This window comes from Rutilus rutilus (genome assembly GCF_951802725.1).
Source record: "Rutilus rutilus genome assembly, chromosome: 22".
Lineage (NCBI taxonomy): Eukaryota > Metazoa > Chordata > Actinopteri > Cypriniformes > Leuciscidae > Rutilus > Rutilus rutilus.
Window position 1 is genome coordinate 17,978,377 of NC_140227.1, and position 25,410 is coordinate 18,003,786.

Sequence of the window (25,410 nt, forward strand, 5' to 3'; positions counted from 1 at the left end):
TTTTTTTTTACAAATGTATTTTATACAAATACATTGTATTAAAAATAATAATAATAATAATTATTATTATTATTATTATTATTATGTTTATTTAACGTTTATATGATTACACCCTGGCCTTTAAACGTATGCCTTGCTTTTGGAAGGTTTTAGGTTGTGTTGGTGCAGGTTTGTTTTAGCTGTTTCTAGAAGTATGTAAAAATGCATTCAATTCTCTCTCTCAAACCCTGGCCTCAGTGCCATATTGCTCTGCTCATTGGTTCCTCGCTGCCCTCTGTGGATGTTTGCCTCTATCCTGTGGTTTAGCTTTCAGGTCTAAAATGACTTTACAGCAAAAAAAAAAAAAAAAAAAACTTTTCCTTTCCAGCTCTTCATCACCTTTCCAGCTCCCCTGCTTCATATGTTGATTGCAGAATCGCTGCCTTTTTACTAGTCTTTGTCTTTTTTCTCTTTCTTTCTTTCTCCTTCGCTCTTTCTCTCTTTTCTGCTCCCTACCTCTCTGCTTTTGCTCTTGTTTGTTGGCTTTTCGTCTTATTTGGAGCCCTCTCTCGTTGAGCCAGTTTCGAGAAGCCAATATACAGTGCAAAGCTGGGATTGCCCACTCAAGCAACACACATTGTTGCAAGTGAGACGGTTTCTTTCATGGACATGGACGGCAAAACTGCGGCTCACACACAGGGGGGTCTTTGATGCCAAATAATGAGCCATGTTGATTGGACAAATGCTTTTCATTTTGTCTGGAATTAAATTTTCTCTAATTATTGTTCAGTGCCTGTCCATGTCGATGAAGAAATATGACTGGGCACTGCAGATACTGAAGGAGAAGCCCTTAGTATCTGTTAGCCAGATGATGTCTGTGTTGTTCCCTATCGACCTTTTGATTGCTGAACACTAAACTGAATGTGACTTTTGTACTAACCTGAACTGACCAATAGTTTGCAACACATCCTCAAAATAAAGTCTTTTCCAGAGACCAAAGCTTTTAGCTGGTGTAACTTACATGCAAGACTAATGGTAGACTTAACCAAAACAAAACACTTTCATTTTTTGACATTCTGAAAATAGGTCATACAGGCCAAAGGTTTGGAATAATTACAGTATTTTTTTATATATATCTTTGAAAGAAGTATCTTATGCTCACCAAGTATGCATTTATTTGTTTCAAAAAAACAAAACAAAAGTAAAAACTGTAATACTGTGAAATATTAATAAAATTTAATAAGAACTGTTTCTATTTTAATATATTTTTTTAAGTATTTTTTTTCTTTCTGGTAAAGCTGGATTTTCAGCAGCCATAAATTGATCAAAAGTGACAGTAAAGTAATTTATAATGTTACTAAAGATCTCGATTTCAAATAAATGCTGTAAGAAAAAGAACCCTGTAAAAAAATGTACACCAATAATAACTGTGATTGATAATAACTATGCACCAAATCAGCATATTTCTAATCATAGAAGGATCATGTGAGACTGAAGACTGGAGTCATGATGCTGAAAATACATCACAGGAATACATTACATTTTAAAATATATAAAAAATAGAAATTATATTCAAATAGTAAATAGTTATTTTAAATTGTAATGATATTTCACAATATTACTTGGCCTTGGTGATCATAAGATACTTCTTTAAAACATTTAAAAAAGCTTAATTATTCCAAACTTTTGGGTAGTCACATATTGTTACAATATGATGTTTTGGACTCAATGTGAAGAAGTTTAAAATTCAGGCTTGGTCCTAGTATATAAAGGATAAAAGAACTGCCTAGAAAAGTGAAATGGTCCAGAAACACTCAACTATTTTCTGGCTTGCTTTAGCCGACTGTAGAGGCCATTTTCTTCTAGCCTCATGCACACTGACCTACAGATCACATCAGATTGACTGATTTTAATAGTTGCTAGGCTTTTTATCAACCCTGCCAGGCAACTTTGCATGCAACTAGATTTGGTCAAAAGCCCCGTAGTGCACATGCAGCCGTTGTGCTTCTTCCTCTCTCTCTTTCTCCTCTGACCCCTTGCTCTTGCATGCCCCCATCCTCTTTTATAGGGAAAAAGAGAGAAATGTATGAGCATCCTGTCTTCTGTTTGGCGTCACAAGTGATGGATTTAACCATTCGTGAGTACCCTGCTTATCCGGAGACACTCCATCACTCCCGCCACCCCTCCTTTTTTCTTTTCTCGTTTTTTTGTTTTTTGTTTTTTCGTTCTCAAGCACTTTTCACAAACAGTTGTTCTCTCACGCCCTGACCGGCACCATCCTCTTTTCTTGCTTGCAGTCTGCTTGCCTTTTTCTTTAAGTGTTTCGCTTGAATTTTAGGTTGAGTGATTCAGCCACAGGTCTTGCTGTCACTTTGATCAGACCATCCTGTCCAGCTGAGTCGGTGTGGCAGCCTTTCTTTCCGTTTTCTGCTTATTCTTTCTGTTTGTGACTTGAATGCATTTTTACTTTGCTTTTGTGTAAGTCACTCCTCCCCATGTCCTTTTATCAACGTGTGCCAGGTTTACAGTACTGGTCAGGTACAAGGTGAAGATAAATAATTCAAATCATCTCCAACCCAGGAACAAAACAGGGATTTTGACGCAGCTTCTAATCATGTTTTTGACCACGAGTGCTGTATGTTTTTGACTGTTATCCACTCAAGCGGCTTATCACTGTGGGTCTTCACTGTTTTTCTGTTTGTGATTTGGTTTATTATTTCTGTTTTTGGGTCACACTTGGCTTTAGACATGTTTCTGGTGCAAGATTGTAAAAGCAGGGGTGTAAAGTACTTGGATATAACATATTACTATACAGAATTTTCCATTTTATTGAACTACTAATAAAGATGAATGTACTCATACTTTGAAATGGTAAAAAGTAGAAAGTACATATTCCATAGGTCATGGTTTAAATTTTTCCTCTTAAAAAAAAAAACAGAATACAAGTTCAGAATACAAGTTCAAAAGTTGTGTGCCTTTATTATTTTATCAAATAATAATCATCTATTTTATATATGCTTTAAAATGTAATTTATTTTTGTGATGGTAAAGCTGAATTTTCATCAGCCATTACTCCAGATTTCAGTGTCACATGATCCTTCAGAAACCATTCTGATTTGCTGCTCAAGTAACATTTCTTATTATTATCAATGTTGAAAACTTAATATTTTTTTTGTGGAAAACCGTATGCATTTTTTTCCATGATTCTTTAAATAGAAATGTCAAAAGAACAGCATTTATTTGAAAAATAATAATGTAACACTGTAACAGTCTGTACTGTTACTTTTGAATATTTAACGCATCCTTCATGAATGATAGTTCATTTCTTAAAAAATAAATAATAATAATTGTACAGACCCTAAACATTTAAATGGTAATTAATATTTCATGTCCATCATCCCAAGCTAACAAACTAATTAATGCCAAAGTTTAACAGTAAAGTTAAATGTGGAAAACTTTCTTTTTGTTTTCTCAAGTGTTTTACATTTAGTAACAGTTAACAGCATTGATTTTTGAACTCAAATATAATTTCTCTGTACTTTTACACCCCTGTTGAAATGGTTTGTTTTACCAGGGTAACGCGACCACTCTTGTAGAACTTCTTTCATGCAATCCCTCGTGGAATGAGTGAACTACAGGTCTTTCGGGGTTAGACAGTCCTGTCCTTAAATGCCTCTTTCTTTTTCCCTCTTTCCTTCTCCCTCTATACTTCCCCATCTGATCTCACATCTGAAACAAAATAAAAGCTGACCCCTTCTTCCTTCTCTCTTTCCCTTTCTCTCTCTCTTCTCCCCTCCCTCTTCCTTTTTTCTCTTTCTTTCTTTCTTTTTAGTAGAGAAATCTCAGAAGGATCAGAAGGATCCAGGTGACATCTTTTGTCTGACTTACTATTAAACCCATTTCTAAAACAGCCCCCCCCCCCCCTCCCCCCTTCCCCAGTTCAAAACATAACCAACTTACAGCATTCGCATGGCAACATTTTCCGACATTAAGATAACCATGGGAATGTTGTGACAAGGTTATTCCAATGTCTCCTTCAGTCTATACATTGCATCTAAATGAAGATGCGTTTTCCATAAGAGCTGTATGTATGCTTTACCAGTTTATGGAACATGCAGAGTGAGTATTCCTTTAATTCTTACTTAAACTTCCAACAAATAATATAAAGCAGATTATTTGCCTGTATTATTTATGATTAAAGTGATACTCTTTCTGCACCAAGTGCGTGATTATGAAAACCCAGTAACACTTTTACTGTAAGATTCAATCCTTTAACATTAGCTAATGCATTAGATATCACATACTAACAATGAATAACATTTTTACAGCATTTGTTAGATTAATATTATATAAAAAAAATATATTGCATATAAATTGCATATAAATATATACTACTATACAATACAATACTCTTATTAGTAATTCATGTTTATTCAAAGAACATTAAATTATAACATTATAACTCATTAAATGTTAATGTGTGTGTGTATATATATAGATGTATGTTAATTGCTTGATTTATAAACAATTGCATTAACTAATATTAAAAAATGTTACAGTGTAAAGTGTTACAGAAAAATCTCTAATGTGTCAAATAGCAATACTGATGCACTGTTAATGATTTTTCAGTTGACATCAATATTGCTGATTTTCCATTGGAGTGAATATATGGTGACATGACAGTCATTGTGTGTTGGTTTCCAAAACCTTTACAAAAATATTAGAAAAACAAGTATATTCAATCTACAAACTACAGTATATGTTATGTATTGGTTTAGAAACCATTAATTTCTAAAATGTCTTGAATTAGGAAAATCAGGTATTTCAAATGGTCTAAACCAAGATTATTCTTTGGATGTTTTTCAAACATAATAATAATCCAAATGTCAAAATGCTAATGCATTCTGTCAGTTGCTATTGAAGTACCTGATGTTGCACTATTGCATGACATTTCATCCCTGCATGGACAGTAAGCCTTTAAAAGGCCACAAAAATTAAATCATTTCTTTTTGAAAGTCTTCAGTCTGAAGATGATTGAGATACAATTAGAAGAAAGGTCATAGGGTTAATACACAATCAGGGGGCGTGTGCTTTGTGTTTAGTGATGAAAGCACCGTTGACTGAGAGGGGGGTGTGACTCTTCAAAATGATGTTAATTGTTTTGACATTCATCACACAGCAAATGACTTCGCTTCCTAGTTCGTCTGTCTTTGTGTTCCTCCATCAAAGTGCCACACATCATATAATGACATGCTCAAAGATCTCAAAAATTGACAGAGCACAAACAAATCTTTGTTCAAATCCAAAAGCCGATAGATAAACAAAAATCACTTTGATTTGTCTAAAAAACACCCTCTCAGCCAATATTGAAACTTTATGAGTTGCAAAAACATGCGAGTGATTCTATAATTGGAGATACATTTGTCATTTCAAAATATTAACAGAAATTCTTTCCAGTATCTTATTAAAAACATATTCAATTTTAATAATTCAGTGCTTGCCAAACAGGTTACTTCCTGTTTTTTTTGTTTTTTTACTTTTAATGAAAAAGTTATTTCTTTATAGTATTGGTTGTCAACTCTGCTGCTACAGACAAATTAGGCAATGTGTAGAAAAAACATTGGTAACAGAATTGACAATTTTACACTTTTTAGCCAAAAACTCCATGTGCTAGCATACATGCTAAGAGCACATGGCACTAATGAAATCATGTGATCAGTGATACATTCTGGTTTCTTTTTGAAATTGTGGTAAAAATGTTGACGTTTTACAGAATAACTCTTGGTGTAAGAACATTTTAGATTAAAATATTTTCTCAGAGAAAGCACACATACCTTTCAGTGCTTTAGATCTTATCAGTGAGGGAAAGTGACATCATTTCCTGTATCTTACATTGTGGGAGATAATTCCACCAATTTAAAGGCAAAGTATGGAACGGTAACAGAATTGACACAAGATGTATGTACACATTTTTATATGATAAAAGTTATTTTTAAACATTTTTATGTTGAGGATTAGACTAATTAGGGATTTTATTAATAATAAAAAAAAAAAAGTAAAATAAAATATTTTGGTTACACAATGATACATGATGGAAAAAATACAATGACTAATTTGGACAACAAGAAATCATGATTCCCAGCTATATAAATATATTATATTGTTATGACCTTTAACATCTTGTGATCCATGACAATGAGTAACAAATTATTAAAATAATGAAAATGTAACCATTTGAAAAAAAAAAAAAAGACTTTGGACACAAAATGTTTAAAATCACCCATGTATCCATAAACCATAGTCTCATAAATGTCTCTTTACTTTGCAATCCCATCCTTAACCAACAGTAATGAACCGTTTTCCTCGCATTATGCTTTTTCATCATGTTAAAGACCCATGAACATATGTCTATTTTTACATCAGTCTGCTGTAAACTATACGATTTATTTAATTTCACGCTGTTATTTAAAATGAAAATAATTTGTGTTACTCCTGTCATTCTCCGTGTCATCAACTGGCAGATGAAATCTTTTAGTGGCAAAGATGAAAAAGACAATGAAGGGTACATTTAAGTATGACATGTTTAAGAGAGATGTGCTGCCCGCTTGTATTGAAAGAGAGGTAGGAAATGAGACGACATAAATTCCTGCATGTGCTGAACATTATGCATGATGACTATAACATATTTGTTGTCGTTTTTATCCTTTCTTTTTCCTCAGTTCCTTGGTTTGACTCATTATATTTGCATTGCTCTTTATTGACTCATTATGGTTCGTGTCTACAGAGCCGAGTGTTGACAGAGTGTCAAGATTATGCCAAGTCGTTAACTAAGACAGCAGAGTTGATATATGCAGCCGCTAATTTGTGGTTCATTAAATCAGTTTTTTTTGTTTTCCAGAGAGAACATTTATGAAATTCAAATGAAAAATTAGATATAACCCAGAACTGTACCCATCTCTTACCTCCTCTGTAAAGTTTTTGCCTTCATTGCAAATATGCTTATAAAGTGACATTATTTAAAGGATTTAAATTAAATACTTTAAAATTAACACCAAAGAAAATTCTGCATTGCAAACAGTACATATTAAGTAAAAAAAAAACACATTGCAGTGAAATGCAGTTTACTTTAGGCATCAGACAGGATGTTTTCCATGTGCGTGTTTGTCTGTATGTCCATATTAACTGTTGTACCTTTGTGCCTCAGAAAATGTAGGACGCTTAGTCACCCCTGCCAAAAAGCTTGAGGACACGCTCCGTCTAGCCGAGCTGGTCATAGAGGTGCTCCAGCAGAATGAGGAACATCATGCAGAGGTGAGTGCACCAGACATGACGTGTTAAGATATAATACATGCTTAAATACACATGCATGAAAATAAATACGTCAGGCACATATTTATATGTGAAAACAAACAACGCTGCTTGAATATTAAGACCTCAGAACTATAACGACTCTTGAAACTATTTTCAATCTCGAAAAACCTTCCTCAATGGCTGCTAGCGCTGTTTAGGTAGCAATTATTCCAGCCCTCATCCTCTTACATACAAAGGCAGAATATATGTGTTCTGTGTTTTTAAATTATGTGCTCCGCAGGCTACACGCACAAGTACGGGAGGTCAGGCGGTACAGTATTTTTTAGTTTATTTTATTTTTTGCTGTCATCAGTGCCGTGCCCTGCTCTTGCATGCCAGCCTCATGATCTGGCCTACACTGGAAGAGGCATTACATGGGCATAGCAAATCAGGACTTACTTAATTTCAGTTCAGTTAATTCAAATTTTGTTGATTGAGATTTGTTTGAAATTCAGATAGATAGATAGATAGATAGATAGATAGATAGATAGATAGATAGATAGATAGGTTGGATATATTCATCTTCCGTTTGACTGAACTGAAATTACTGTCACATTGACTGAATACATAAAAGCATTGAAGGCATTAAAGTCAATGGACAAAATTAATACAGTTATTCTTTTTATGTGAAATACATTCATCTTCATTTTGGTTTATTTTCAGTCTGTTATTCTAACAGGCTTGTTTTTGTTTTCTTTTGTTTTCTTTTTTGTTTTTGTTTTTGTTTTCTTTTGTTTTGTTTCGTTTTGTTTTTGTTTTTGTTTTTTTGTTTGGTTTTGTTTGTTTTGTTTTGTTTTGTTTTGTTTTGCTTCTGATGCCAAGTTCACTAAACCATTAAAAAGAATAGTTCACCCAAAAGTCACTAAGAACACTTGTTTGTTTGTTTTCCAAACAGTTGGGGTCTGATGTTTGTTGGAACCACACTGACTGTAATTATATGGACTTAAAACATTATTCATTTAAACATTATTCAAAATATCTGCCTACAGAAATGTCTACAGGTTTGGAACAGCATAGTCATGATTTACTCAACAAAATTATTCATTTTTGGGTGAACTATGCCTTTAAGCACATAAAACCATTTTTAATAGACATGTCCACTAAAATGCATGGGATTGTTTATGATATTTTACAAAGTCCAGTCATTTATCATGCACACTAAAAATGCATGTTCAAATGTACACATGTACAACATAATACATGCACATAAATAATTGAATAAATCTGTTAAACTGAATGGACATACATATGTTTTTTTTATTTTTATAAAGCACAAGTGACAATTGGAATCTTTACCAAACAGTCTTAAGCATAGGGATTTTTTTAAATTAAATTATTAAACATTGTTTCTATTATTTATTTGCTTCTTTTTCTATCAAGATTTACCATCAGTCATTCTTAACTTGTGTTCATATTTCCAATTGCATTTTAAAGCCCTTTAATGCTGAAGCATTTATGATAATGAAGTGCTCAAATACAGAGCAAAAAAAATAAAAATAAAAAAAATAAACTCACATAACTCTCACTGTTTTTCATTACTTGTTTGTTGGCTGGGAAACATTGGACAGGGTAAAGAGGTATGTAGACCCTATAGAGCCCTCCTCTATGTGCATGTCGCAGCCCCTGCACCATGGATGGAGGGATTTCCACCTTTTCCTCCCCCTCTCTGCCTGGACACCCCATCCTTCCCCTAGTCAGCTGTCCATATGGAGCGTTGAGCAAGTGGCTTGTGGTTCCACAAGCGCGAGGAGGACAGTGCTTCACCTGTGGAAGCAGACCCACCAAAAAACCTCAATGAAAATGAGACTGGTCTCATTTTCACCCTTGCACAACCCCAATTATCTCCAAACTCTCCCCTGTTTTTGTGTCCTTCAGCTTGGTTTGGTCTGCTAGCTTCACTTACCAGCTCTAACTACAAATATTAAACTGCATTACAAATGCACTTCCCTGTGTTTTTTGGGAGAAGTGTTACAATAAAGCAAAACTGCTATACTGGTGTCAAGCATACTGGTATGAAAGGTTTGTTTGAGTGGTCAGTGACAACAGCATGCTTTTTTTTAAAGGAGAGGAAGCCATGATTTACATTAACTTTTCATTTGTCTAACATGCTTGGTGCATATCTGCAGGCCAGATGTGTTACACACAGCAGCACAGCTGGATCAGCAGCAGAGGAATCTCACATAATTAAACAATCGAACAGATAAATAATCTGAAGTACTGAGATTGTGCTGCTAATCACTGCTGCTGCTGCATGCTGGGAATTTTTCTGTTTCAAGGACATACATTCCTGTGCATGGACTTGTGGGAACATTCACATCTGCAAAATGTGACGTAAATAAGGATGTACTTTAAATATAAATCAGTGTGTGTGTATTAGACATTAACTATGATGAGCTGTGCTTTTTAGAAGAGGGGACAGCATGAGAGTTTCAATGCATGAGAAAAGCTCATGACACTCCACAGACACAAAGGTGAAAAAATTACATTTCTGGACAGTCCGGCATAAATCTCAAAACTATTTGGGGTCTTTAAAGACCAGAGTGGATTTAATAACTTTTTTATAGATCTGTGGACTGTCATGCTCTTAAGTATAAGAGAAAAGGCTGATCTTCAATGTATGTCTTTATATTACATGCCTGATTTTATTTTTGCTTGTTTTCTGGCTCTTGTATTGCCACTTTCTCTCGCTGCAGGCATTTGCATGGTGGTCAGATCTGATGGTTGAACATGCCGAGACGTTTCTGTCTCTGTATGCTGTGGATATGGATGCGGCACTGGAGGTTCAACCCCCAGACAGCTGGGACAGCTTCCCTCTCTTTCAGCTGCTCAATGACTTCCTGCGCATTGACTGTAAGTATTTTAAGGGGATCTTTTCTGGACAGGTCTTTGTTATTTTGATGCCTTATTAAATGAATATTCTAGGTTAAATACAAAGTCATTTCTATTGAAAGCATCTGACTCATAGACAGTCAGAAACATTCTTTTTAGACTGAATTAATATAAAGTGCATCAATCTTAAATGTTAAACAAGTGTTTAAACAAACAAACAAAAGTTTAAAATGTTTGCAGTAGAAGCAGATAACATCTTGTGATTGTGACCAGGAGGGAACCAGAAGTCATAATCATAATAATCATAAATGTACGGAACTGGAAATTGAGATCACCACAGTTCATAATTGTGATGTTGTAGTCCAAATATATCGCATGCCTACAATAGTGTACAAATTGCATTAAAGCAGAGCTTTAAGAGACAATCTAGAAGAATTAAAGGCCAAATTGTGAAACCCGCAGGGGGTCAAACCAACACATTGAATGTAAAGAGTTTGCTCAAGGCCTTATCACGTCTTTAATGAACTGAAGTCAATAGGGTGCTGTCCATGGTGCTAAAGCCACTCTGCCATGGGCTGCAGTTGACTAATTAGTGGCATTCTTTGCACAGCTTGACAGTTTGTTGTCTGGTAACCTATTCTTGATATTGGATTGCTTTTTCTGCTGGTCGAGATGAAGAAAGCAATAGTGTGTGTATATGTATATATATATATATATATATATATATAAAAAAAAAAATATATATATATATATATATATATATACACACACACATGCACACGCACACACAGTAGTGGCCAAAAGTGATGTATTTTGGTTTTAATAACCCCATAAGTTCAATTAAACCTTAAAAATATGAGACAAATATTGGTAAAATAATTTAAATATGAGGGAAGAACAAAACACTACACATCATGGTTAAGATATTTATGACACAATTAAACATAAACTACAGCTACAGGTTTTATTTTACTCTGCAAAAGAAAATGCATAGAAAAAGAAAAAAACACTACAACATAATCTGTTAATATTTTGTCGATTTTCTCTTGTTTTTGCATGTGTTCATAATATATTTGTATGACATAAATCATTTTGTCCTTAGAATTTGGTTTCATTTTGTTATCACAAAAAAAAAAAAAAAAGCACGACTACACAATATGATTACAAAATCTTTAACACATTTGAATAATACCTGAATAAAGATTGAAGATGTCAGTTTTCCTAGGCCAGACACTTTTTGTTTGTTTGTTGTTTATTAATTTATTTATGTTTTCATATTCATTTTTTTTATTTATTGTTCTTTGTTTGCTTTTATTTATTTTTCTTTAACACATGAATAATACACTTCTCATAACTTCTCATTTGTAGCCTTCTATGAGAGATTGTGTCTTATTTATTGTGTTATTATTTATTTAATAACATCTGAAAATAAGACAGATGTGGAATTTTCTTTTAATAATCACTTTTAAAGAAGAGAACAAATATAGTTTTTTATAGATGGTCTGTTATTCAGCATTCCAACATTAGAAAGCTCATCTCAAACACAAAACTAAAACACTGATGCGCCATTCTTGACACCATCTAGTTCCCCATAAACGCACACATATTATTCCTCACTACAACACAGAAACACACATCATCTCCCCCTGGCCTCCTCACATAAACACAAACACAAGCAAACACCATCAAGCGACAGCCTACAGCGTGCACTACATCTGTGGAACAGGACATTCAGCATGGAAGGTCACTATCGTCCTGTGCCTATAGCACTGATCTAGGCATGAAATATCCTTAACACCAGACAGGCGCTAAAGAAGAAGCTATTCATGCTGCTAATGAGGTCTAAAACAGAGGAGCCTGGGAGACCCCACTGCCCCGGCCACTCGCTCGCGGACAAACACAGCCAAGTGTGCAACCACCACCGCTCAAGTGGCTAATTGGAACAGAGCAATCAGGGAAGCAAACAAACATGGCACCTACTGTGAACGATCGACCTTGAGAGAGACCAGAGTGAGAGAAATAGAGACGCCATGACTAGTACTATGCTTAGTCATCACATGCTAAAACATAAGGCATTTTCCACCACACATATTGTGTCCAATTACTTTTAAAAAAGCATTAGATTGTTTTTTTGTAATTACAAAACTACTTTGTAACACAAAATTACCTTGCAGGAAAGGTAGCTAATATATTTTTAAATATCTGAACAATTTCTGCTGCATGGGTGGGAAGACAATAAATAATCACATTCCTTTTCCTTCATTTTTACATAAACTTAATTTATGAGAAAGTAAAAGTCGGCATGAAACGTAAGTTGCAATAATCTTTTCTTAATATAATAATCTTAATATAATAATCTTTATCCAAGTGAAGTGGCTTTAAAAAAAAAAAAAAAAAAAGAGAGAGAGATTTATAATAAATACTGCTATATTCCATAAAAAAAGGACAGAAAAATAAGATTTGTAAATTTTAACTTCATGCTGACTTCAACTCTAATCACCAACTAATTTATTTCTTCATAGATTATGTCAATTTTTTTATGATTATAGCTAAATATTGGTCAAAGGGTGGCAAGAATTGCAAACCCTGTTAGCAATCATTCATTCTATTTGTCTTCTCTTTCCCACTTTCGTCTTGCTTTTTCAGATAATCTATGTAATGGGAAGTTTCATAAGCACCTGCAAGACCTGTTTGCCCCTCTGGTGGTGAGGTATGTGGATCTAATGGAGTCCTCCATAGCTCAGTCCATACACAGAGGGTTTGAACGAGAGTCTTGGGAACCAGTCAAGTAAGCCAAACACTTTTTCACTTCAAGCGTTAGTTCTAGAGATGTTAATTCAATTAGTACAATTATTTCTTTTAAAATGTATGCAATTAATCATGCCCCTTGGACTTCTACAGTCTTCATGTGTTCAGAGAGCAAGATGGAATCCAGCAGAATGAAACAGACCTCGGGGGTCTCGTTATGTGTTTTTGTGTCTTTTTGGTTTTTCGAATCTTTCTTTGCACTTGTTTACTTGATTTTTAACGGCTTAACGTGGTCCTATATTACTTTTTTACATTTCAACTTTATTCAGTGTGTAATGTTGCTGTTTGTTCAATAAGCATTGTTTCTGGCGTGGCCTGGTTGAGTTGCATTGAAAGTGTGTTGAATCTCTCGGTTATTGTAAGTGGTATGACATTTCTGAAACACGCTTGAAGCAATTGACCAATCACAACACACTGGTCCAGCTGACCAATCAGAACACATTGCGCTTTTTGGAAGGAGGGACTTCACAGAGACAGGAACAAAACAGAGGGTTACTTACAGACCAGGAAGAGAGAGGTGCTACAACAGTGTTGAAGGTAGGGTAGGCTATTTCAGAGTGGCTAGTAATAGTCAGCTAGTTTTGAAAGCATGAGATCCCACCCTCCCTTCAGAGCGTCTCCAAAGCCACGCCTCCTTCAAAACACATGAACGCACACAGCAGAGTCTGCAGAGCGTTACGAGAGATGGCGTTAAGCTACCCAAAGCACAATACTTTACAATAATAATGAACGTAAACAACTTAGAGAGCACTGATTTGTACCACCTGACTGCTGCAGATTAATTTTGCCGTTGATAGTGACATAGAAACACATAAATCCGAACAGCTCTTAATTATGGTTAAGACATGGCGTGAACGCAACATAAGCTTGTTGTTTTGGTTCAGGAGGGACTGTAAAATGTAGCTGCTGTTTGTTTGCGGCGCTCGGTGACTGTGTGTCTACAACTCTGCATAGTCTTACAGAACGCGATGATGTCGTGTGACATCTGCGTGAGCAGGGTGCGCGGAGGTATGGAAATACACATGTTGACAGGCAGGTAGGACATCGTATCATTGCATTCGGACCGAATGCAATGATTGGACAATTTTTTGAGTCCTGAGACTTCCACAGAAGATATATGTACATGTTTTAATATTTAGACCACTTCTATTACTGATTGCTATCAGGATGTGAAGAGAGTTTCAACCAGTATAACAAAAAGTGTTTTTAAAAAAAAATTGCCTACCCTACCTCTAAATATGTGAATAATTTTGTTTTTTGGACATTCAATCATGAAAACCTATTCTAGTAGACCCCAAAAACAAAAACAAGACTTTGAAAAGGGGCATAATATGTCCCCTTTAAAAAAAAAATATTTTATGTGCACCCAATTGTATAATTGGGTGTATTTTTGAGATTTAGGTTTCTTTTTCTTCAACTAGCTCTTATTTCCTTACAGTCCTAACCAGCTCTGCTTGTTGAACGTTTATAAACATTTTTTGCATGATTCTTAAATATACAAGTCACCAGAATAACTTTGAATCACTCAGCATAGCGACATAAGACAAAGTGTGTGACTGTAGGAATGTTAATGCTAATTGAATCAACAATCTGCTTTTCAGCAGAAACAAATGTGTTTTCTCATAAAACCAGAGCCAAAGTGGTGATAATGTAATTCACTCTGTCTCATGTGCACTTCTCATCTCTGCAACACCATCTTCTCTCTAAATGAATTCTTCATCTTGTGTTCTAAACGTACTGTACGTAATGCCATGCTTCTTTATCATCCATGCTTTCTTCTGTGCATCTACATCATTGCATTCTTTTTTTCTGTTTCTTTTTTCCTTTTCCACAGGAGTTTAACAAGTAATCTGCCCAACCTACCAAATGTGAATCTACAAATGCCTAAAGTACCAAATCTACCAGTGTCAGTTAATCTGCGACCAATGCAAATGCCTAGCTTTTCCACCCCCAACTGGATACCGGGTTTATCTGAAACTGAGTGTGTACTGAGTCTGTACTGGATTCTAATACATGCATGTGTGGCCTTAGCATCAACATTTAGTTCTTATTTTATATTTCAATTCGAATTCACCCTTAATTAATTGTAGACGGGTTTCATTTAAATATTTGAATTAGGAAAGTCTTAAGAGGCGCATCTACAGTTGGAATTTGGAATTGAGCATTTCAGCATGAATTAACATTTCTAAAATGCAATATCACACAACATTTTACAATGTCATATTTTTTTGTTGAGACAAATAGTTAAAACTAGAGATTGCTCCAGACCATTTCTATGTTTGCGATAATAATTTCAAAACCAAATGACATATTTTTCCAGTTTAAAGCAATCTGTTGTTTATTTACTATGTTTGGAATCACTTTCATGTGTCATAATGCACATAAGGGACAATAAACAAAAACAGATGCTTTGACATTCTGCTATACAAAAACAGATGCTCTGCAAAAGGCCAATATCTTACTAATTGTTTTCTTTTGTTTTTTTTTGTAGGTAAATACAATTTAATGTTTTAAATCATCATTTTATTTTATCATATGATAGTGTATTATACATGTAGAAAGATGTTTCCATCCTAAAGGGTACTCTAAACCACATTTTCTGAGATGTTAACAGAGAATACATCATAGAAGACAATGTTAGCATCCATTAATTTTAATTGAAGGAGAAAAAAAATAGTATTTATTTATATATATATATATATATATATATATACACTGTTAGAAACATCTGTAGAAATTACAGTATTACTGGCAGCTACTTGCCAGTAACTTACTGTAGATTTAAATTTATGTTATTTACTGGCAACAACTTGTTCAAAATTAAATGAACATCAAACATTAACAAGTCTTTATCTTTACAGAATAAAACTAAAATAACAGCCTCATGCAAAGCATTCTGGGAACCAAAATCTGAAGGAAAAAAAAAAAACAGAAAAAGGTTGATGATGATTTCTGGTTCCCAGAATGCTTTGCATTAGATTGTTATTTTGTAGTTTTATTCTGTAAAGACAAAGACTTGTTAATGTTTAATGTTCATTTAACTTTGAACAAACTGTTGCCAGTAAATAGCATAAATTTAAATCTACAGTAAGTTACTGGCAAACAGCTGCATAACTACAGCAAATTTTTTACAGTGCAGACCCTTTCCAAAAAATTTGAATATCATAGAAAAGTTTATTTATTTCCATAATTCCATTCAAAACGTTAAACTTCCATAGATTATAGATTCAGGGCCCACAACTTAAATGATTTCAAGTATTTAGTTATTTATTTGTACATAATTTGGGCTTCCAGCTCATAAAACCCACGAAAACAAGATTTAAAAAATGTTGAATATTACATGAAATCACACAGTAATTACACAGTAATACCATGGTCATTGAACCAGGTTTTGGTTATTTTGGCAATGTGGGCAGGTGCAAATCCTGCTAGAAAATGAAGTCAAATTTTTCGAATATATGTATGTATATATATATATATATATATATATATATATATATATATATATATATATATATATATATATATATATATATATATATTCCAAATAGTTTGCAAATGTTTTCTTAAATATGTATATGTGAACTCAATTACTTTGTTTACATGGTTGGAAATTGTCTACACTTGTGAATTAAAATGAATAAAAAATTTGCGATTTAGGGAGTTGACAGAGGTGAGCCAAGGGAATTTGAGCTTATATTTAGACATGATAATTAAAAAAAAACCTTAGCATTTCACCACTTTCCAGACAAGTAAGAGTGAAATACCTTCAGCGCTGCATTTATTGAAAAAAAATATAAATAATTATGCATGCACAGACACACTGACATAATTACGCATGCTGAGTGACACTCGATCTCAAAGGTGTAATGATGGGTAAACTCCAAAGGTTGCCAAAACTCCTGTAGGTGAAGCCACCAAACTTCAGTCACAAAATATTTGTACCTGTCTAGTCATGTCAAACTCAAGCTTAAAATACTTTCTATTTACTATTTGGTTAGCACTCTATTTTACAGTCCTGTTCAGCATGTACATACTAGGCTATGTACATATTATAATAATTACAAACACTGGGTAATAATATTTACCTACCCCTAAACCTAGTTACCTTATATTATCTAGTACTTTCTTAGGTAAGTACAAAGAATGCACAGTGCACTGTAAAATAAAGTACAACCAGAATCTGTGTTTACAATAAACCTGAATAATGTTTCAGTAATATATTTATGCTAAGGCCACAGCATGGAAATAGCCCATGGACAATTTGAACCCAAAAAGCCCTAAGCATGTTGAAGTGTTGGAAGATACAAATACAGTATCACACCATAAAAACATGCTCATGTTTTGATAGCTGAATATTAAAGCTGAAGTGTGTAATTTCTGCACTAGCTGCGCCGAACAAAATCACAAAAATAACTAGAAAAGGAATGTTTGTCAAAATGATTCATTAATATCAAGCCAACATGATGACTGACTCTTCTTTGTTCAGTCAGTTTGCCCCGCCCTAAACTCATGCCATTGGTTGAGCCAATGTTGTTCGTTTCAGCCACTGAAACAAACAGATTGCAATTTTCTTTTGGTGCCGCAGAACTTACACACTTCACCTTCAACAAAATTATTCCAAAATAGCATGGTTATATGATTAGATGCTCATCACTGATATCTGGTCATGAATACGTGATGCTACTTTAACATCTTGTATCTTTCCAACATCTTCCTCCTTTCCCTTTTTCTATTAGAATAGAAAATGATACAGGTGTTTTTCCTGTTTCTTGCTGTATTTGCTGGGTATGTGGTCCCAGAATAGTAGCTCTCCTTCTGTACCCTGCCTTGAGATATAGGGTGTTGGGGATAAGAATACTGAGGGAGATCACCCCTTCCCCTCTTGGTTCTGTCCTGTTTCCTTCATACCGTTCTCTGAAGTGATATACAAACTTCAGAGCAACAGGCATCTGCTTTCAGTAGAAACCAAATACAAGACTCTAAAAGGACTTTACTGGTTGTGTGAGTAACCCAAACTTTAAACTGCATTGTTTCTCACATCAATAATGTTTTGATTGACATCAAATCTGGCCAGTTTTACAAGAATATACGGTTTTAATTATTTTTTTAAGAATTATATTTCAAAACTTTTGCTTATACAGGGTTGTTTAAAAGTCCAACATTTTTCATTACAAATTACTGTATATTATCAGCACAACATGAAACACAACATGTATTTTTGAGTATTTTTAACTTTTCTTAGTAACCTTATTTATTTATTTTTAATGATAAAACTTTATTTTTTATTTTAGGGAAAAAAAAATGATAAAGAAAGAAAGAAAATATAAATATGCTGTTTATATATTTTCGTATGTGAGTGTCTGTTAGACCAGTGGTTCCCAATTCCAGTCCTCGTGACCCACTGCTCTGCACATTTTGTATGTCTCCCTTATTTAACACACCTGAACCAGATCATCAGCTCATTAGGAGAGACTCCATGAACTGAACTGAGTGTGTCAGATAAGAGAGACCTACAAAATGTGCAGAGCAGTGGGTCACGAGGACTGGAATTGGGAACCACTGTGTTAGACGACCGACCCTTAGAGTCTTCCATCTAAATCTGGCTTCAGTGTGAAGCTCTCATTGCTTTAGTCAATCTTAAAATATGTTTCCACTGAAGATGCCTTGTCCTGCTGGCTGTTTGAGGACTCTATACTCGGGCTGTGAGGAATGGTGTGAGAGTCAGTCTCTTATTTTCTTTCTATGATCTATTCTTCATTCAGTTCGGACCCTGTGGAGCTGAAATTGGTTCCATTCAAACAGATCTATAGCTTTAGTCTGATCGGTTGAAAGTCTGGGACTGTAGCTTCTCCTGCCACTTCATCCACATACAGTCTTTACTTGTGATCCCGGAAGTCTCCTTTGACATCATTGTGCATGTTTTACCTTACCTGTACTCAAACAACCAAGTAAGGCCTGATTGTTTATCATTTTGTTTTAGGATTAACCATTTATTTTTTTCCCATGGAACGATCGCCAATGAGGTTGAACTGAAGCCGTCAAGGGCAACTCTCCAACGATCGGGAAGTGGTAAAAAAATAAGTAAACCAAATGTGCCACCCTGGACCCGAAACAAGCTTTGTCTTCTTTAACAACCCCCTGCCCTCTGACCTTCCTACTTCCTGACCTTTTCCAGAGCATTCCATTCCTGATGTTCAGCTTCGAGTAAAATAACTTTCTGTATCTCCCTCTGACTGTCTCTTCTGCATTGGCAGTAATGGTTCTGGGACTTCAGAGGACTTGTTTTGGAAACTGGATGCACTGCAGACATTCATAAGAGACCTGCACTGGCCAGAAGAAGAGTTTGCCAAACACCTGGAGAGCCGACTTAAACTCATGTCCAGTGACATGATTGAGTCCTGTGTAAAAAGGTAAGGCTGGAAAACTTGCTTGACGTTGGAAACGTGTTAACAGTCTTCCAACACAACAACTACAGATATCTGATACAAAAGCCCCTTTTTTTGTGGAATTTAGGCTGTTGTATTTTGTCAACTTTTTTTGGCATGTACTGCAGTGTGACATGCTAAACTCCATTTAAAACAATTTTAAACAGAATTTTGCCATTCATGCAGCTTTCATGACAGAATATTCATTGAGAGACCACATTAATTATTTGTATTTTTACTTCACACCACAGGACTATTTAAAAAGAGGCAAAACATGATTAAAATAATAATAAAATTATAAACTTTCTTTTTTACATTCATGTTTGTAGTAAAGTTTGTTTCTTAAAAAGAATATAGTTACTGTTATGTATCTTATTTGAATTTCTACAATCCAGAATATTGGCTTAATCTTAAGGATGCACCTATTGAAATATTACTTATTTTACTATATATTTTTTACTATTAAAATATTAATTATTTTCAGTGGATATAAAAAAAAGTACACAAAGTCTTCCACAAGAGATGCCCTCTAAATTTAACAGATCTGAGATGTTTTTGCATAAAAGAGTGGGAAAATATAAAAATTAAAGAAGTGCCAACCTGACAGATTTCTATATAAAGATACTATAATACAATTTTGTAATACAATTAAAGGGTGATTGAACTATGAGTTTAGGGGGATGCACACTAATGCATTTTGTTTTTCCACATTTTTTATTTTGCAATGTCATTTTGCAATATCACTTCTTTTTAATTTTTACATTAAGCAAGCAAAAGCTCTGATATTATTTATCTTTCTTTTTTATATCTAAAAATAAATTTAAAAAAAGAAAAGAAAAAGAAAAACTGTTTTAACAGGAGTGCATACACTTTATATATCCAGAGTTCATAATATGGCCAACATTAAAATTGTGTACTATTTTTGTCTCAATAATTTAAACACCAGAATCTAAAATGTATCATTTTAAATTCTACAAATGAATTGTGGCATCAAAACATTATAATGTAAAATATTAAATGTGGATATTCATTTTTAGATATACTAAAAATTAATACTGTTTTGTTTTTATACAAATTAAAAACTGAAAAATATTGAAAATATTGATGATGATTAAAAAAGTGCACATTATGCATTAACCTAACCAACTAACCAAATATCTAGTAATCATGTTATCTAGTATGCAATTAGCACTACATTTTAATTCTTCATACTGTGCGTTTGCTGCCTCCATAAACCCTCATCAGCAGTCATTTGAGTTAAGTATACTTTAGGACGCGGTACATACAAGTACTGTAAAAAATCTCTTAGCCTGTCCATTTGAATAACAGAAAAAGGGCTTGCTGATTTTCAATGTGCATGTCCATCTATAATCCTTCTTAAAGTGTTGTGAGGATGTCAAACAGGACGTCTTCTTAGCAGCATTCCTCCAGTCGCTCCTAAGGTGCGATAAACTCTTTGTCGTGCTTGCTGTGAGTGAAGACGTGATTTAAGAAACTGTTGTGAGTAATGTCATGGTAATTTGCTGAGTCAGAAGATGATCTGGCTTAACAAATAAAATAACCTACTCCTTTCCTATTCCAATACACACAAAGACTTTTTAGTAAGCTAAAAATTGTGATTAAAAAACTAATTTGTGCATTTTCTTTCTTTCTTTCTTTCTTTCTTTCTTTCTTTCTTTCTTTCTTTCTTTCTTTCTTTCTTTCTTTCTTTCTTTCTTTCTTTCTTTCTTTTACAGTCCTTTATTGGATTTTAGTCAACAAAAGTTAAAAATTTACAGAATAAATATTCTGGCTACACATAGAAGCATCTTACACCACTAAGAGCGCCAGTTACTACAATTTAATGAAGAAACTCTCAATATTTTGTTCTTGTTTCCTCACTTCACTGTTGACATCCTACTTCTGAATTACCACAGTGGAATTGATTCTCCTCTGTGTTGTTTCAGAACCAGAGCAGCCTTTGAGGTGAAGTTGCAGAAGAGCCCCCGCACCACAGACTTCCGTGTTCCTCAGTCCATATGCACCATGTTCAATGTCATGGTGGACGCCAAGGCCCAATCCGCCAAACTATGTGCCATGGAGCTCAGCCAAGAGGTACACATGTACCCATACACAAGGAACTTCTCATGTTCTCTTTCTCTCTAGCTTTCTCATCTTTGTAAAACATACACTTTCTCTGCCACAATTTCCAGTCAAACGCCCTCATAATGTGCTCATCTGCATCTTAGTTTAAATAGCAGTTTATATCGGTAAACCCTGAAATGCACGAATTCATCATTGCACCAGCCTATGATATATATACAGTAGGTATATATGAATCGAACGTTGTTTTTTAAATGCATATACACATATTATCTATGATTGCAAGCGTACAATTTCAATGCATTTAATGCTACAGATCTGAATGATTCACCAGCATGGCAATTTTCCATTGTTTCTACATTTTTTATTTAGTTTGACTCTGTGCTGGAATGAGATGTTTTCTTTTTCTCTCTGTTGCTTTCTAATTGTCACTGTCACCTTGTCTGCTGTATCTTTCTTTTCATCCCTTTACTCAATCTTGTGAAAGTTTGTTAGAGAATGGGTAAGTGTGGCTAACAATTCAATTGAATTCTCACCTTTGTGTCCCTAAGGTATAATTAGCAATCCTAGCAGTTTCCCCCAGTCCTCTGACACTTAAATTGTTTTGATTATATTACCATATGTGATTGCTGCTTCTGAATATACATGTGCTAGAAGTGAGACATCTCATATCCGTAACATCTTGAGACAGGTAATGATCTGAACTGAATTAATTACCCAGACGTCCTTTATATGAGGTATTTGGAGACAAAGGGATTGGGTTTGCACAGATTATCCCAGGTGAAAACCACCAAACTGCTCGAAGAAACCTTGTTGTCGTTCATACTCATCATGTCTTTCTTTTCCAGAGACAGTACCACTCGCAAATTGACGATCTCATCGAGGAGACTGTGAAAGAAATGATTACTTTACTCGTGGCAAAGGTAGCATTTCAGGAAAACGATATTCCTCATTTGTGTTTTTACATAATGCATATAATAAGTAAAAACAGACTTCAATTTTATAAATCACACTGTTTGTGGGTTATCTTTGAAATTCACAGGACAAATTATGCTGTTTGATCAATTAGGATAATTTTTGATTTTGAAAGGCAATATATTTAAAAAATATTTGTGTTTTTCTGTGTTTTTCAGTTTGTTGTAATCCTAGAGAGTGTTCTGGCAAAGTTGTCACGTTATGATGAGGGCACACTTTTTTCCTCCTTCCTGTCATTTACAGTAAGAACACATTTTTATTTTTTTCTACTAAAAAATATTTTACTCTTGTCACAAGATACTTTGGGCCAGATTTACTAACAGCTTGCGCAAGCGCAATCCCTTTTTTGGGGATTAACTAAAGACACGCATTGACAAATTAGCGCTGAAAAGGAGTGGACAGGGTTATTTTGACCTTATTACATATGCATTTGTAGGAGTTTCCCTTTCAGACACAAAATTTATGGAAGGAGAGTATTTAAATGAATCACGCAACGCGAATAACTGAGGTCTGCATTAGTCAACTTACTGGTATTTGCGCCATTATTTACCACCCCGAAAATGATCCGGCTGTGTTCTTTAATTTGTGCCTCGTCAAAGGATCACGCTAATTTGCCCTGTTTAGTAAGTCTGGCCTTTTTTTTACTCCAAAATGCATTATTTCAACAACAAAAATAAATATTGTTTAATCTTATATTAGGAATTGTAAGAAATGTTAGAAATAATATTTCTAAAGAAGATCGTGTCTTTCACATTGCAATATTGAATAGGCAAAATATTCATATTGAAATGATTAATTTATTTTGATTATTAAATCTCTTTTATTTGTAGGTAAAAGCTGCTTCGAAATATGTGGATGTTCCTGTAAGTGACAACAGGATTTTTCTAATACTCATTGGTTGATTAATCAAACAGTTCATTGTTTATAATTTAACGTTGTTTATAATTAAGTTGTTCATCAATTCGTTGTTTTCCTTCTTGTAGACACAAAAAACTCATTCACAATTCATTAATAGTACGTAACACTGTTTTCAAAAGTCCTGTAATAGCTTTAAGATATGGCTAATAATTGCCATGGCCTGCTGTGCAGATGGCCATCTCTTAGCCCCAAATGGCCATTCATATGTATGTGTGAGAGAGTCGTCTCTGTGAAGCTCTACCCTCTGCAGCAGACAGTGTGATGTGTGTGTTGTGCAACAAAAGCGCGTCGTGAGGATGCCGCTGGGTCCAACTCATTGCACTCAGCATCACATCACTGAGTTTCCTTCAACTGCCAACACATTTGGTCGCAACGCGAGGCTTTTTAAATTAAAAGCCTGTCAATGAATGCCGGAAGCGTCCTCTCGCTCTCTTTCTCTCTCTCTTTGTCGTACTCCTGATGGTTTGAGGGTCAGATAATCTTATGTTTCCATGGTAATTGTTTGCTTAATACACAAAATAAAATGATGCCTGACAAACTTGCTCATTTGCACCCTCTGAAAGGACCCATAGATGTGTGAAGTAAGTTCAATTTACAGCGTCTGACAATTACCAATTCTGATGACCTTCATATGCCCGCTGGCAAAGGAAGTGTTTAATTCTCCGCTGAGGCCGAGCAGGGGGGCAAAACACCCCAGATGATTTACCCTGGGTTGATTTTTCACTCGCTTTTTCGTAGAATATAATCTTACTTAATCAGATAGCATTGTTCTCCTGCCGACATGTTCAGACTTCAGACTCTGACAATGACAGCTCATTTTACACGCCTCACGGTTTGACTCTTAGACATCTAGGAAAATGAGAAAGAAAACACTTTTCATCTGCTTGTCAGGTGAAACACCATTAGTTTATATGACAGTAGCTTGCTACTTTACAATGCAAAAAAGCTTAAAAATGACCACGAGCTTCAGATTAGCATGACAATACAGGTTTAAAAACTGTTAAGGTGTAGTAACAATAGGGAATTTTCTGCAAAATTTGGGGGGCAAAAAGGTCCATTGTGCAGAGAGTAGTGATGTATGAAGCACAGGAGTCACTTTCCGTTGGTCAACATGGCAAATTCACATGACCAACTTGATCCTGACGCCTTCAAGCTAAATTCCAGATTCACTGAACAATGGTAAATGTTACCGCACCTTTATTCTCTTTTTACATTTAGTTTCAGCCTCAGTCTTGGCTGGACGTCTGATGCGTAAGGTACACACATTTGGAAACACTTCAGGAGTTTTCAAAGTCGTCATCTGATTGGTTGCATTCTACAGGATGTCCCGGAGACGTGTGTGTCGCGTTCTTTAACGGTCCGCCTGGAAACAAAGCTGTCATGACGCCAAACCCCCTCACGGAACAAGAAAGCTGTTGTGTTTGCAACTGCGACTTGCTTTTCAAGAGTTTTACACGCCATTCTGTTGTTGTAGGGACATCAACTTTACATTTCCACTCCCCTAAACATAGCATTGAACAAAACAAACTGTGATTAGTTGCTTTACATGTCAGTCAGGCGGCCTCTTGGGCGGACCAATTAAAGCTGCCATGGAGACCAGGGCTGCGTCCAAAATCGCATTCTCTCTTGAGTAGGTACTTATTTTGAATAAGTTATTATTTCACAACCTCTAAAAAGTACGTTCTATATAGTTTGAATGTGCATAGTACTAATGTAATCCGGACGTACTACATCTGCCATGTTGTCATTATCATGTGACCTACCAGCGTCAGTTAAGTTGCTTCACAGCCATTCACAAATTCTCTCTCGTGGCCTCATGGGATAGTAAAGTGTCCATCGTATGCACACTTCAGAATCTCTCCTAAGTAGTAGGTCATCCGGGTACTTTTTGCCTACTCTTTTATGAGTACTGTGAATTCGGACATACTACTTATGTCACATAATGTTTTTCGCCTACTATTATAGTAGGGAAGTATGAGATTTCGGATGCAGCCCAGACCTTCTGCCGTCAGTCTGAAGGTCTGGATACACAAGACTAGCC

The 25,410-nt window shown here is 34.9% G+C and overlaps 1 protein-coding gene across 6 annotated transcripts in view; it reads left to right on the forward strand.

The window, feature by feature from the left end:
- cadpsa (Ca2+-dependent activator protein for secretion a) overlaps positions 1–25,410 on the forward strand; it is a 129,987-nt gene that overhangs the window by 88,062 nt on the left and 16,515 nt on the right. The window contains exons 18-28 of one of the 6 annotated variants that reach the window (XM_084395380.1): positions 3,812–3,844; positions 7,184–7,290; positions 7,571–7,600; positions 10,023–10,179; positions 12,805–12,946; positions 14,801–14,947; positions 19,224–19,379; positions 21,341–21,488; positions 22,325–22,399; positions 22,610–22,693; positions 23,282–23,314. In XM_084395380.1, coding sequence (XP_084251506.1) covers positions 3,812–3,844; positions 7,184–7,290; positions 7,571–7,600; positions 10,023–10,179; positions 12,805–12,946; positions 14,801–14,947; positions 19,224–19,379; positions 21,341–21,488; positions 22,325–22,399; positions 22,610–22,693; positions 23,282–23,314 — 1,112 coding nt within the window. Of the gene's footprint in view, positions 1–2,047; positions 2,117–3,811; positions 3,845–7,183; positions 7,291–7,570; positions 7,601–10,022; positions 10,180–12,804; positions 12,947–14,800; positions 14,948–19,223; positions 19,380–21,340; positions 21,489–22,324; positions 22,400–22,609; positions 22,694–23,281; positions 23,315–25,410 lie in introns of all 6 variants that reach the window. The other 5 variants (XM_084395379.1, XM_084395381.1, XM_084395382.1 and 2 more) reach the window with 5 other exon arrangements.